Raw genomic sequence first — 12502 nt, forward strand, 5'->3', positions numbered from 1 at the left:
GAAGACAAGATATCTTTCAGATTACATTCCGCAGAGATAATTTCCTGAAGAAGGCTGTGACAACCTTGGGTGGCAGTGCAGGCAAAACATATCCCAGCATGCTTGTGCAGCACCGATCGACTCCGAAGGGAAGCTGATTGCTTCACAGATCCTGTGGGGTAAAGGCAGTGTGAAATGGATTTCTTGGGAACCCTTTAGGCTAACCAAGTCAAAGCACAGTTTGTGAATGCTGACCTTGTGGGTGCAGCCTGCAAAGGTTCTGGGACTGATGTCCCTCCTGACATGTGTTGCCACAGCAGTGAGAAATGTGTGCTAGCTGTGATGGGGCACTGACAGCCATGGATTCATGTCCAGAGAGTGCTGCTCTAATTCTGAAGGCCTGTGGGCTTCTTATGAGTGACTGGTATTATCATTAGTCTAGGTCCAAAACAGATGTGCACTTAAAGTGAATTTGTTAAACCACATTAAAGCTTTGTTTCAACATTTTTAATCAGTAGCAGTTTTAATGTGATTAGATTTAATTAGATTCCCCAGTGAATTGGTCTGAACTTAAAGATTTTTTTGTCCTGAATGAGAATAGCTACACATAAATTAAATGAATTCTCAATATCCACTTGTACATGTATATATATATATATATACATATTTCCATGAGAACACAATGTGTGGATGAAGCACTCATCACATCAATGAAGTGAGAGAACTGTTAGTTCTATTGGTACTGGAGGAGTTTACTGCCTTGTGGATGTGGATTAAAACAGAGGCTGCCAAAAGTATTCATCGGAATATATTTTCACTTTCTATGTCTTTTCATTTACTTTATTTTCAGGGGCCATATTCTTGGATACAACCAGTGATGTTCTGAACAGGAAGAAAGGGCTTCAAGTTGCACCAGGAGAGGTTTAGATTAGATGTAAGAAAAAACTTCTTCACAGAAACTGTGGTTCAGCTTTGGAGAAGATGACTAAGAAAGTGGTGGAGTTCCTATCCCTAGAGGGGAACTGGGATTGTTTAGTCTGGAGAAGAGAAGGCTCAGGGCAGACCTCATTGCTCTCTACAACTACCTGAAAGGAAGGTGTGGGGAGCTGGGGGTCAGCCTCTTCTCACAGGTAACTAATGATAGGACTACAGGGAATGGCCTCAAGTTGTGTCAGGGGAGGTTTAGATTATAAACTAGGAAACATTTCTTCTCAGACAGAGCAGTTAGGCACTGGGATGGGTTGCCCAGGGAGGTGGTGAAGTCACCATCCCTGGAGATGTTCAAGGAAAGGTTGGACTTGATACTTAGGGACATGGTTTAGTGGGTGACATTGGTGGTAGGTGGATGGTTGGACCAGATGATCTCGGAGGGCTTTTCCAACCTTAATGATTCTGCGATTCTATTTAAGAGATATGTGGATGTAGTCTTTAGGGACATGGTTATGTGGTGGACTTGGTAGTGCTAGCTGATGGTTGGACTTGATGATCTTAAGGGTCTTCTCCAACCTAAATGATTCGATGATTCTGTGTTTTTCAGCGGTGTAGTAGCCTGTAGGAACTAGAGCTTAATATGTTTTTTAATTAAAATAAAGCTTATATTCACTAATACAAAAAAATATTTTTTCATGCACACCACATTGCACATTAATGGGACTAGCAGTTGTGATGTGAAGATCTAAAAAGATCTGAAACAGGAAATGTTAAAGGATCCATTTATCTTGTTGTAACAGTTTCCTGAACATTCACAAACTGAGTCCATAAAAATTGTTGGTAAATTAGAGGCTATCATGTCTTGTTTGTAGCAATGTATATACAGACACATGTACAAACAACTCCAAAATGTGCCATTTCCTGAAAAAAGACGTTAGTGAGACGTCATCACCTGTCACGATTGCTGCTGTTGCCAAAGATGTTGGTTTGTCAGCTTGACCTTTAAACTGCTGTTAGGATACTTTTGTGCAATCAAGATTTGCATCTTTAAAAATGTCAGTAGAACAAAAGCTACTGTTGTCCTGACCCAGCTGAGCAGATGTCAAAGAGTTGGTACTTAGCTATGGACAAACTTCCAAGTCCAACTTAAAATGAGAATGCATTTTGTTCGTAGTTATGGTAGGGTACATCTTTACCTTTTATTTCAATTTATGATGATGTTTCATATTCTTTTCTGCCATCAATGGAGTAGCAACAAATGGCTTTAACTTTTACTTAGGTTTAAGTCCAAAATTTGACTTATCTTCATGTGTTTTAAAGGAAAATCAAATGTAAAGAAAAAAAATTGGCAATCCTCAGACTGATTTAAGAGTAGCATGTGAATGGGGTTAACCCATGAGCTTTACTGATTCAGGAACCTATTTTGTTAAATTAGTGCACTTTCTTTTTTTTTTAAAAAAAAAAAAAGTCTCAAAACACTTTATACACTTTTGGTAGGGCATTGGAGACTCACAGTATTTGTAATTAAGCCCCCTTTGTATGGCCAGTGCTTTTGTAAAAAGGAGCTTAGAGGCAAAAGCAACTCAGATTGTTGAAATTTTACTCAACTGTTTGTTACTCTGGAACACTTTTTATTTATTTTTGTTTACTGATCAGTCTCTTTTGCCCCGAATTGCATTTTGTAAAGATGTTTATGTAAGTGAAAAATTAGACTTAGCAGCATTCCACATTCACTTTGCGTGATGTAAATAATTGCATGAAGTCCAGAGTAACCAGACTACCAATAGCTGGGTGAGCTGGGGCATAGGCAGAGCTTTATTTTTATTCTGAAGAAGTTCAGATGAAGAAAGCAAGGAGATGAACAAGTAAAATTCAATACATGGTCTCTCTGTGCTGTGTGTTGGTGACAAGTGGGTAGGTCTCTTCTTCCTCTCCTATGATTAAGTGATGCATGTGAGAATATGAATTCTATCCCCCAGGCCTCTCTGTAACCTTCAGGAGGCCATGCAACAGACCTCATGTATGGTTCTTGTTGCAATGAAATGGTGTATATGGTCTCATCCACCTAACTCAAGGAGTCCAAAGTGGCCTTTGAATGCAGAAACTGACAGAGTGCTCAAAGGTGTTAAATTGGCTGCTACCAGTTCTGACAAAATACCTCACATTTGGCAGCAACTAAGGAGGAGAGACAGGTCTCAGTGTTGTAAGCAACTTCTTACTCTCTCTCATGGGTGTATGCAGAAGCAAATCTCACCTTTGGTCTATGACATATTGCCTAAAATGAGTAATACACTTCTTTCTGGAAATTATAGGCTTATTTCTGGGGCAGATTCCTGATATGTTTTTGAAGAAATGACTCCCACTTCTAGCAGAGAAAGTGAAAGGGAATCGGGAATTAGGCCTTTCATTTCTAGGCCTTAACTGTGGATGAATCCCCAGGTTTTTGGGTTCTTCCCACGGTAGCGGACTCTCAAAAAAAAAACAAAACAAAACAAAAAAAAACAATAGTAGTGGTGGTCTAACCCATGTCCTGCTCACAACACACCAATGCTGATAACTCACCGGGAGTTATCTAATAGTGGTGAAAACAGCCGGAAGGTAATGTTTACCTTGATCACTTAAATTCTGCGGAGCAGAAGCCAGGTCGTATCCAGATTATTTAAAAGTACACTCGGTTACCGAACACCGCGTCTTGCATTTTGCCAAAGGCGGCTCCCTCCTTGCTGAGTAGTGACCCCTTAAGGAAAAAACGAGCTACTGCCGCCAGCAATACCTCGCCGTCGCCAGCTGTTCTGAGATGTGCTTTCTTGTCCCTTCCCTGGCCGAGGTTGTTTCCCTCATTCTCTGTTCAGCACATTGACGAAAGGATGTTATAACCCCGCGTGATAAAAAATAAAAAATGTTGCTCAAATGCATTGAGAAGCAGTTATTCTGGAACTTCTGGAAATATTTATGTCAGGAATTGTGCCTATGTACCTTTCTTCTTTTTTCATGGTCTGATTTGTTCATTGATGCTGCACTGCCAGGCCACTTCGGATGTCTATTCCTTTGCTTTATCACAGTTGTTCACCTCCCTTACTTTAACACAGAGAAAGAACTTTAAAATGTATGGTGATTTTTTTTTCCTTTTTTTTCTTTTTCTTTTTTCTTTTTTTTTTTTTTGGTTTGTTCCAAAGTTCAAATGCTGAAATCCCAGTATCAGTGGTTAACCACAACTTCCTCCAAAAACTTCTTGCTCCGGGGGAATATCTGGAAAAAGTGAACCCTAAAACTTGCAAACAGAGGAGATGAGGAACTCAGTATCTATCAATTTTGGAGTGTTTAATCTTTCTTTGGGTCTGACTTGGGAAGATTTTTTTGAATGTTTTCTACTAAATAATACTGGCAAACAATCCTATAGCACCTTTTTTGCGTGGTGTTTTCTGTAAATGTGTTTGTGATGTAAAGGACATGTAGAATAGCCTCCTCAAGAGTCAATCACTAAGAACTGCTAAGCAGCAATCCTAGATTTAGGCTCTGATCCTATCTGTTTTTTTCCCATTGCATAACCTTTCCAAGCCTACAGAAAAAAAAAAAAAAAAAAAATCCATTGAGAGGTTTCAAGTAGATCGTGCAGATCTTTTCTAAAACTTCTTAGCGCGTTGCCTTTCCTGCCTAATTGTGTAATTACCTGCTCCAGCGAGGAGCGCAGCTCAGGTTAGCCGAGCACCCCTACACAGAGACTGTAGGACACGTTTTCCAGACGATAGGGAAGTTCAGACCGGTGCATTTCCACTGTTAGCAGTACTTTAAAGCTCTCTCGGGTATGGCTGCGCTGGGTGCGGTTTCACCCATGGAGTGAAGGCTGTACCTGACCAGCTCTCCCGTGCCTACCGGTGGCGGGATACACAAGCAGGAACGGACCCGCACCGAGAGCAAGGGACGCAAGTCCCTGCCGCTGTGAGACCTTCCCGGGGCAGGATCCCCCTGCTCAGCACCAGGTGCAGGGCTGCACTCGAGCCTTTGCAAATCCCCCTTCCCCCGAGCATCCGCCGCAGCCGGGGGGGTGGCACCGCCGCTAAACCCCGCAGGAAGCCGCAGCTTAAGCAGGTGCGTAACTGGGAGCACGCAAGCACCCTGAGGGGTCACCGCAGCTGCACCCGCCTTCCCCCCCCCCACCCCCTCCCCGTGTCCCGTGTCCCCCACCCCGGGGGGCCCCCGCCTCTCCCCGGGACCTGCCCGCAGGTCGCCTGCCGGCAGAGCCTCCCGCCGAGCTCCGCCGATCGGCGGGGCGGCCCCAGGCAGCAGCACCCGCCCCCCGACCCCCGCCTCCCGACCCGTCCTGCCCTGCCCTGCCCTGCCCTGCCCCGCCAGGGCCGCGGTGCCTGCGCCCTCCCCGGGGCTGGGGCCGGGGCCGGGGCCGGGGCCGGGGCCGCCCCACACCCTGGGGCCGTGCAGGCTCCTCCCGAGAGCAAGCGTGCGGTGCCCGGGGCGGGCATTAGCGCGGCGTGTGCCGAGGGGGTGTGTATGTGGGCTGGAGTTTATTATTATTATTATTATTAAGACAGAAAGGAAAGGGAAAAAAAAAAAAAAAAAAGGGGGTGGAGGAGGAGGGAGGGAGGGGGGTGAAGGAAAAAGGCCCGGAGAGGAGTTTCCAAAAACTTCCAAGGAACTCGCTGCTCCAAGTCCCAGGCGGCGGCGGCGGCGGGTGAGAGCGATGCTGGAGCCCCGGGCGCTCCGGGAGCCGACAGCGGCGGCGGCGGCGGAGGGGGCGGCCGCGGGGACGGCGGCGGCGGCGGCGGGGAGCGCGGGGCCGCCCGGAGCCGGGATGGCCGAGAAGAAGAAGGACGGCAAAGCCAAGAAGGGGAGGAAAGGCAAAGGGCCCGGCAAGAAGCCCGCTCCGACGGAGGAGGGCGAGGCGCCCGGCTCCGCCACAGGTAAGCCTGCCGGCAGGTGCGGGGGCCGCGCTGCGCGGAGACAACGCGCTCCTACCGCACCCGCGGGGCTGCCCCATCGCCGGCTGACCGCCGGCCTGCAGCCCGCTCCAGACCCGGCGGCTCTCGGCCAGCTGTTGCTCTCTTTCTCTCCTCTTTCTCTCCTTCTCTCTTTCCTTCTTTCTTTCTTTCTTTCTCGGGGGTGTTTCTCCCGTTACAAAACACGCTCCCTTCTCTCCCCTCCTTTCCCCAAGAAGCACTTAGCCGAGTTGAACAGATGGCAAACTTTCGTGCTGAGCATTTTGTCTAAACTTGCAGCTATTTACTTAGGGATGATCAGAGGGGACCTTTTGCTCGCTTAGCAGCACGTGTTCCTTGCCTTATGGCTCCCCGGTATTAAGTGCAAGCATTGTAGGTGTCCACGGATGCAGCTCTCTGTGAACCTACCTGAAAGTAGGGTCACAGCTGAGCATGCTGCCTCACTCACTGTAGTTTTATATATTTCTATCAGCCAAATGCCCCAATCAAGATCAAGACTTCTCAGTGCCGTACAAACACACATGAGCACATGATGCTTTTCCTAGAGAGCTTGTGTTATGCCACCTAGTTTAGCAGAGGTACATACAAAGAGGTAGCTTTTTGCAACAGTACTATGCACCTGGAGTTATTGGTCAGATTATTTGTTTGAATTCTTTCTTACTGGTGGGAAATAGTGTTAAAAGAAGCCCACAAAGAGCAGAGTCTGTTGCCTCAATTAGGTGTTTCTTTGCTTTTTTCCTTTCTTCCACTAAACAGACAGACAGAAAGCCCAAAAGGGTAAATTTCTTTAAATACACCTAAGTTAATTTTGCTTAGTGCATCATGACCAACATGATGCAGCTCTAGAGTTTAATCATCAGCCCTCAGGGAGGATGAGTGTGATTCAGCTGCAGCAGGTATCCCTTCGGGCTAATAATCTTTACAAACTTGCACTGCCCAATGTATCCTCTGCTCTGTGCCTTTCAGAGAGACACACAGTTCACCCAGCATCTGCCCAATAGTGTGTGTGAATGAAAGTTTCAGGTACAGCAGGGAAGTTTCCCTTGCTACACCAAATTAGGGGCAAACTCTTCATTTGACCTTCTTGCTGTTTCTCTCTCTCACTCCATTAGGACTCTGTCTTCTGCAACATTAAAACCTCTGGCAAAAACTTACCAGCAACAGCTGGGCTGTTTGAGGTGTTTGCTTTTTGTTGTTGTTGTTGTTTGTTTTGTTTTGTGGTTGACACAGAAAACATGAGGGCAGCGTCATGCTGGAGGATTTGTGATAGGAAATCTCTGTCAAGGAAATGTGAAGGAGGTAGACATTTTCTGACTGTGCACACCTTGGGGTCCTATGGTGTCCCATCCTGTTCTTGTAGGAGAGCTTGCTTTCTTCTGCTCCATGGACAGTTTGCCACTCCAGTGGAGCAGGGCTGCCACATGAGCTCAGCACTGGAGAAGCAGGGACAGTCTCTGGGAGCTGGGTCTGGCTCGCTGCTGGGTGTGGAAGACACTGGGTGCTTTGGGCTGGGCACTTGTAATGGTGAGGAGGGAGCAGGAGAAAGAGCTGTGAACCAGAGGGGCTATTCTTGAGTAGCCTGACTCTGAACTAGACAGAGCTTTTTGGGAAGACGGCCTTCTTTCTTGTGTGTGGGACACCAGATTAGTAAGAGCATGGAAGTCTGTGCAGGCATATATCACCTGTATTTTAGGTATCCACATGTATTTAGTGCCCACTGCTGGTACTGTGCTCTGACCAATTTTGCCGATGTGAGAATTTTATCTGAAACTCTGAATGGTGGCAAGTGTAGTCTGAGGTTCTCCAAGGCAGGGTTCAGATCATGCCTAAGTCTTCAGGCTTTGCTAGAACTACAGAGTTTGTGTGCCTCTGATTTGAGTGGCATGGCATCAAATATTGCAGTGTTTGAGCCAGAAAGGGTCTATTTTTCTGGCAAGCGGAGAACTCACGCTTCCAAATTGCCGGAGTGTTTTTGCCAGTCTGAAAGAGTACCGCCTTCATCCATACCTGACATTACTAGTCAAAAGTTTCCTGTGTGGGCAAGAACTGAGCATTCTTCTATCTTATGTAATTAAAATCCCACTCCTTCCAGGATGAGTGCATGCGGCAGGGTAATTCATATGTGTAGCTAATCCATGCATGGTGTTTGCAGGTACAGTATCGAATGAGGAGAATTAAATACAGCAAAAGACATCACTGTACACTGGACTCACAATGAAACAAAGTCATGCTGGTGAAGTTGCATTTATAAACCATATCTGCTCTGTTATTTAAGGATAGTTTCTGTTTTGGGGGAGCTTAGAATATGAACCAGCTCTTTAGAAGAGAAAGAGCAGAAAGATTGGTTAATGTAAAATATAGCAAGGGAGTAGTTTTACATTTCATGTAGCTGTCTTCTATTCTCTCTGCTCAAGCTTATTAGTGCTTGAATTAATGACTAGGCTACACACATTGTTTAACAATGTGCACAGGGGATGATATGAGGGCCTCCTGACTTTGGTGGAACCACAGTTTCTCCTTTTCACTGATACAGTTTTGCAGTGGGAAATTAGGCACCTGGTGATCAGTTGGTATGCTTAGGATGTGCAGTTTAAGATGTAGTGAAGCCATTTGGGGTTTTAGTTACCTTCTTTCTTAGAAGTAACTGTCAGGAGCTGTCGTCTTCTCTGCTGCATTCTGCTCTGCCACTAGTATATCTCTGCTTGTGGGCTTTCTCCCATATGAAAAATACCAGCTTACAACTGGTCGTCAGTTTTAAGATCCGTGCACTAGCACAGGAGTCCTTATCAGATATTAAGGTTTTTGTTTAGTGCTGTGTTCCTGATTGTAGTTTCTCTAGGTTTAGTTTGCTTATATCAGTCCACATATTTCATATATCCCTTTAGTCTTGGGCCAAGAAGCATTGTTTTATTGGTAATTTAACACCAGGTGAAGAACCAGCTTTATCATTTGAAAAATAGTTGTATGGAAATATATTTCTTTCCTATACTCTCTCATAACTAAACTGTAAACTCCAGAATTCCTGTTAAAGAAGATACCTAATTAGAGCATTATAGGGAAAAAATAAATAAAAATATTCAAATTTTCCAATGCCCAGGTGAAATCTGGGCTTGGTAACAAAAGCTTGGGGAGACCCACGTTGCTATGGTTTCTTTGTCACTAAAATTATATAAAAGAACATTTTCCCCTTCACTTCAAATTGTCTTGAACAAATTGATTCTATCTGGCTTGCGTAAAGTCCAGAGTGATCATATCTTCCTTCAACAGGGCACTCCAGGCCATGATAAATACAGGGGGTGGAAAACTGAGGAGAGAGTATTACGAATTGACAGAAGCTTGCAGCTTTTCTCCAAGTGATTTCACTGATGTGCTATGCCAACTGAGTTTGCAGACAGGCCCAACAAAGCCGCCAGCAGGGCTTCCTAGGGCACCGCCAGTGTACTCAGAATGCATCCAGCCTGGGCAGAGAAACCCCATGCAGGGAAGCCGAGGCTGTGAAGCAATGCCTCCAGAGGGACTGCTCCTGTGAGCACTCAAGGTGCTGCTATGGCAGACCTGAGGAGCTTGGGACTGAGCCCACCATGTCTCAGCCCCTGAGCCTTCTGCCAGACAAAGCTCATTGTTGGACCCTGTAAGATGGTGCCGGTGAAGTGAGAGGAAAGAATCAGTGCAGGGAAAACCCCTCTGTGGGAGAGCTGTGTGTTGGTAAGCAAGGTGGTGCACCCATGCATCAGCTGCCAAGCCCCTTTGTCAAGTGTTTGCAGATATCATGGGGAATGTAAGTTTTCAGGTAGGTTCTGCTTAGTGCAGACTTTGAGGGAGAGGCTGCTGGGCTTGAGAGGACCGGGTATGAGAGGGCATAACGCATTCCTGAGAGGAACACTTTGATGGCTGCAAAGACTGGCAATGCTGCCAGAGCATCAGACTCTGTGGCTATGGGTTATGCCAACCACTCTCTGCTTCAGCAGCAATGGTAGGAGGTACAAGGGTCTGCAGGCAGGTGGTGCAGAAAGACAAATTTGGTGGGGGGGAAGAAGGATGAGCAGCAAAGATGGGTCCCAATCATCATTTCAGTGAGGCGACCTGTTCTGAACACACCTGTTTGCAGAGCCCAGAGAAGGGAGAGTATGATCTTTGACATCGAAAGTACCTCCTGATTAGAAATTTAGTTTAGACTTGGGCAAAATGCTAGAGTTTTGAGACAACATGGCAGAATAAAAAGCACAAAGTTCAGACGAAAGGAGTGTGATGAGCATCACCTTTGACTTCATTCTGGTCACAGGCTTTGTTGATGCAGGAAGAGGTGATGACCACTCTGTGGACCGAGGTGCAGTCCAAGACTTAGTTAGAAGGATTAAGAGCTCAGCATGAGACTTGCTATGTTTAAGTAGATACTCATAAAGAGAGGTCAGGAGATGGGTCAGGATTTTAGCATGAACTGAAAACAAAAGCCCAGAAGATGGCTTGGGAGATGTGATTTGTGGTAAAAGGTGTCCAATTCTAGAGGAAAACCATGACTGTAAGGTGTGACAACTTCTTCTGTTGTTTCCAAGCCAAAATATTTATGCGCTGTTGGTATGCCTGTACATTTTTTGGGGAGGAAAGCCTCTCCACCTGTGTGCAATGCCTGAATGCTCCAAACATTCCACACAATCTTCAGAGCAATTTTGAGAATGAATCCTTTAAAAAGCATGCGAGTATGTTCATGTTTTGTGAATAAATGAGATTAGTCACCATTCAACCTTTTTTGACTTAACACTACAAGTACTACTTGACTGTAGCCATGGGAATGCAAATAAAATTGTGAGGACATACCAGTACAGTTGTCCAGTAAATATTGCATGTGTATAGAAAGACATTCCCCGTGTGAAATACATGCAGAAACTTCTGAACTTTGTGCAAATATTGATAGCTGGGGAAGGCTGAAAAAATTTTTTATCTTGGGTATAGAAATGCCAAGATCTGCTAAGCTATGCAAGGATTTTAAAACATTAATCTCTGGCAAAGCTTGTGAGCTGACACTCAAATCTGAGTTTGTCTATTTGCAATCGTGGGCTTCTCTTCTTGGATTTCTGGAAATGCAAGAACTGTTAAAAAAAAAAGTTGGGTGAAACAGTTTGAAGCTGCTCTCCCCCCTCCCCCCCCCCCAAAAAAAAAAAAAGTCCTACGTGGTTGATTTTTCAGAAGACTTCAGCACTCACTATTCAGGGCAGCTCACTTTCATCTTCTCCACAGGATCAATGGGTATTCAAGGAAGTGTTTTGGGTGCTCGGTTCATGAAGTTCTAGCCACAAAAAAAAAAAAAAAAAAAAAAAAAAAAAAAAAAAAAAAAAAAAAAAACCACGGAGGAGCTGCTGAGCATCTTTTGACAGCAGCTTCTACTTTAGGCAGCAAAGTGGCAATTTGTGACTCTGAAAATAAGGAGAGCTAAGTGCTAAACTGTGAAAAACTTTCTTCCAAGCATCGCCCCCCTCATCATCATCTTTTCATCTGTCCCTAAGCATCCACTAGTCCTTTTGAGGCAGGTACTTCTAACCAAGAGCAAAACAGCGAAGAACAATCACGTCACGGAGTGTCAGAAGCTCTGGAAATGCTATGAATTGTTACCAAATCAGTGTTTTGTTAACATTCCAAAAGTAACAAGAGTGAATGTGCCTTTAACAGTACTGATAGTTTATCATGTTCCGTTATGATACAAGAAAACAAACCAAGTGTCAATATTTTGTGTGAGTCACTCTAGCTGTACAAAGGACTGCTTGAATGTGCTCGAAGCCTTTCTGTTAACCCTCAGCTGCTCCCATGAACACACTGGGGGCAAGTCCTAGGGGCAGATCCTGTGAAAAATTAGCGGCGAAGGGACGCGAACTTGAAGAGTTATAGGGTGCCAGTGTCAGGGCTGCGGGCAGGATGACCGGGAGAGGAGAAATCTCGGTGCTTTCTCAGGGCTTTCTCGTGATGCTCGCGGTGGCGTCTGGCAGAAGTGCTGCTTTAAAAATAGTGACAATAATAAAAATAATGAAAATAATAAAAAATAATAACCAAAGTAATAAAGGGGAGGGGTAAAGGGGGGAGTTCCCGCTGGCGGCCTGTCGGGCAAGGGGGATGAGGGGGGTCTCAGGACGGGATGCGCCGCGGTGCTGCTGCCGCCAGCGGCCGCGAGAGGGTGCGGCGGGAGCGCGCATCCACCCGCGACCCCGCGCGGGCACGGGGAGGGGGCGCCCCCCAGACCCCGCCGCGACCCCCGGGTCCGTACGGGGACGGCTTCCAGCGGGTCGGTCCTGCACGGGTTTCGGCGGCATGGAGCGAGGGGATGGAGCGAGGATGGCAGCTCGGGGGGCGAGGGGCAGGGTCGGGGGCTTTTCCCTTTTTCCCCCCTCCTTCTCTGCCTCCTTCTTTCCCTTTCTCCCTCCCTCATTTTCCTTTCTATTTTCTTCGCCCTTTGTATCCATTCCTTCCTCCTGTCCTTCCTATCTGGTCAGTTTCTGTTTAAGGAAAAAAAAAAAAAGAATAAAAAAGAAAAAAAAAAAAACATAAAAGGAAAGTAAAGCAAGATATTTCATAATGGACAGATAAGGACCTTTAACACAAACCACTTGTAGGATTTTTGTTTGTGCACGCAATACTTCTTGTGTCTGTTTTTG

At 45.7% G+C, this 12502-nt stretch overlaps 1 protein-coding gene across 15 annotated transcripts in view; it reads left to right on the plus strand.

Moving 5' to 3' along the window:
• NRG1 (neuregulin 1) overlaps positions 1–12502 on the plus strand; it is a 464304-nt gene that overhangs the window by 276542 nt on the left and 175260 nt on the right. For 3 of the 15 annotated variants that reach the window (XM_038170094.2, XM_038170099.2, XM_072030967.1), the window contains exon 1: positions 5543–5825. The exons of 6 other annotated variants lie outside the window; for them this stretch is intronic. In XM_038170094.2, the coding sequence (XP_038026022.1) occupies positions 5606–5825 (220 nt within the window). In that variant the 5' untranslated portion in view covers positions 5543–5605. Of the gene's footprint in view, positions 1–5524; positions 5826–12502 lie in introns of those variants that run through there. 6 more of the 15 variants (XM_038170100.2, XM_038170095.2, XM_038170101.2 and 3 more) reach the window with 4 other exon arrangements.

The sequence above is a fragment of the Anas platyrhynchos genome, chromosome Z (genome assembly GCF_047663525.1).
Source record: "Anas platyrhynchos isolate ZD024472 breed Pekin duck chromosome Z, IASCAAS_PekinDuck_T2T, whole genome shotgun sequence".
NCBI classification, from domain to species: Eukaryota; Metazoa; Chordata; class Aves; order Anseriformes; family Anatidae; genus Anas; species Anas platyrhynchos.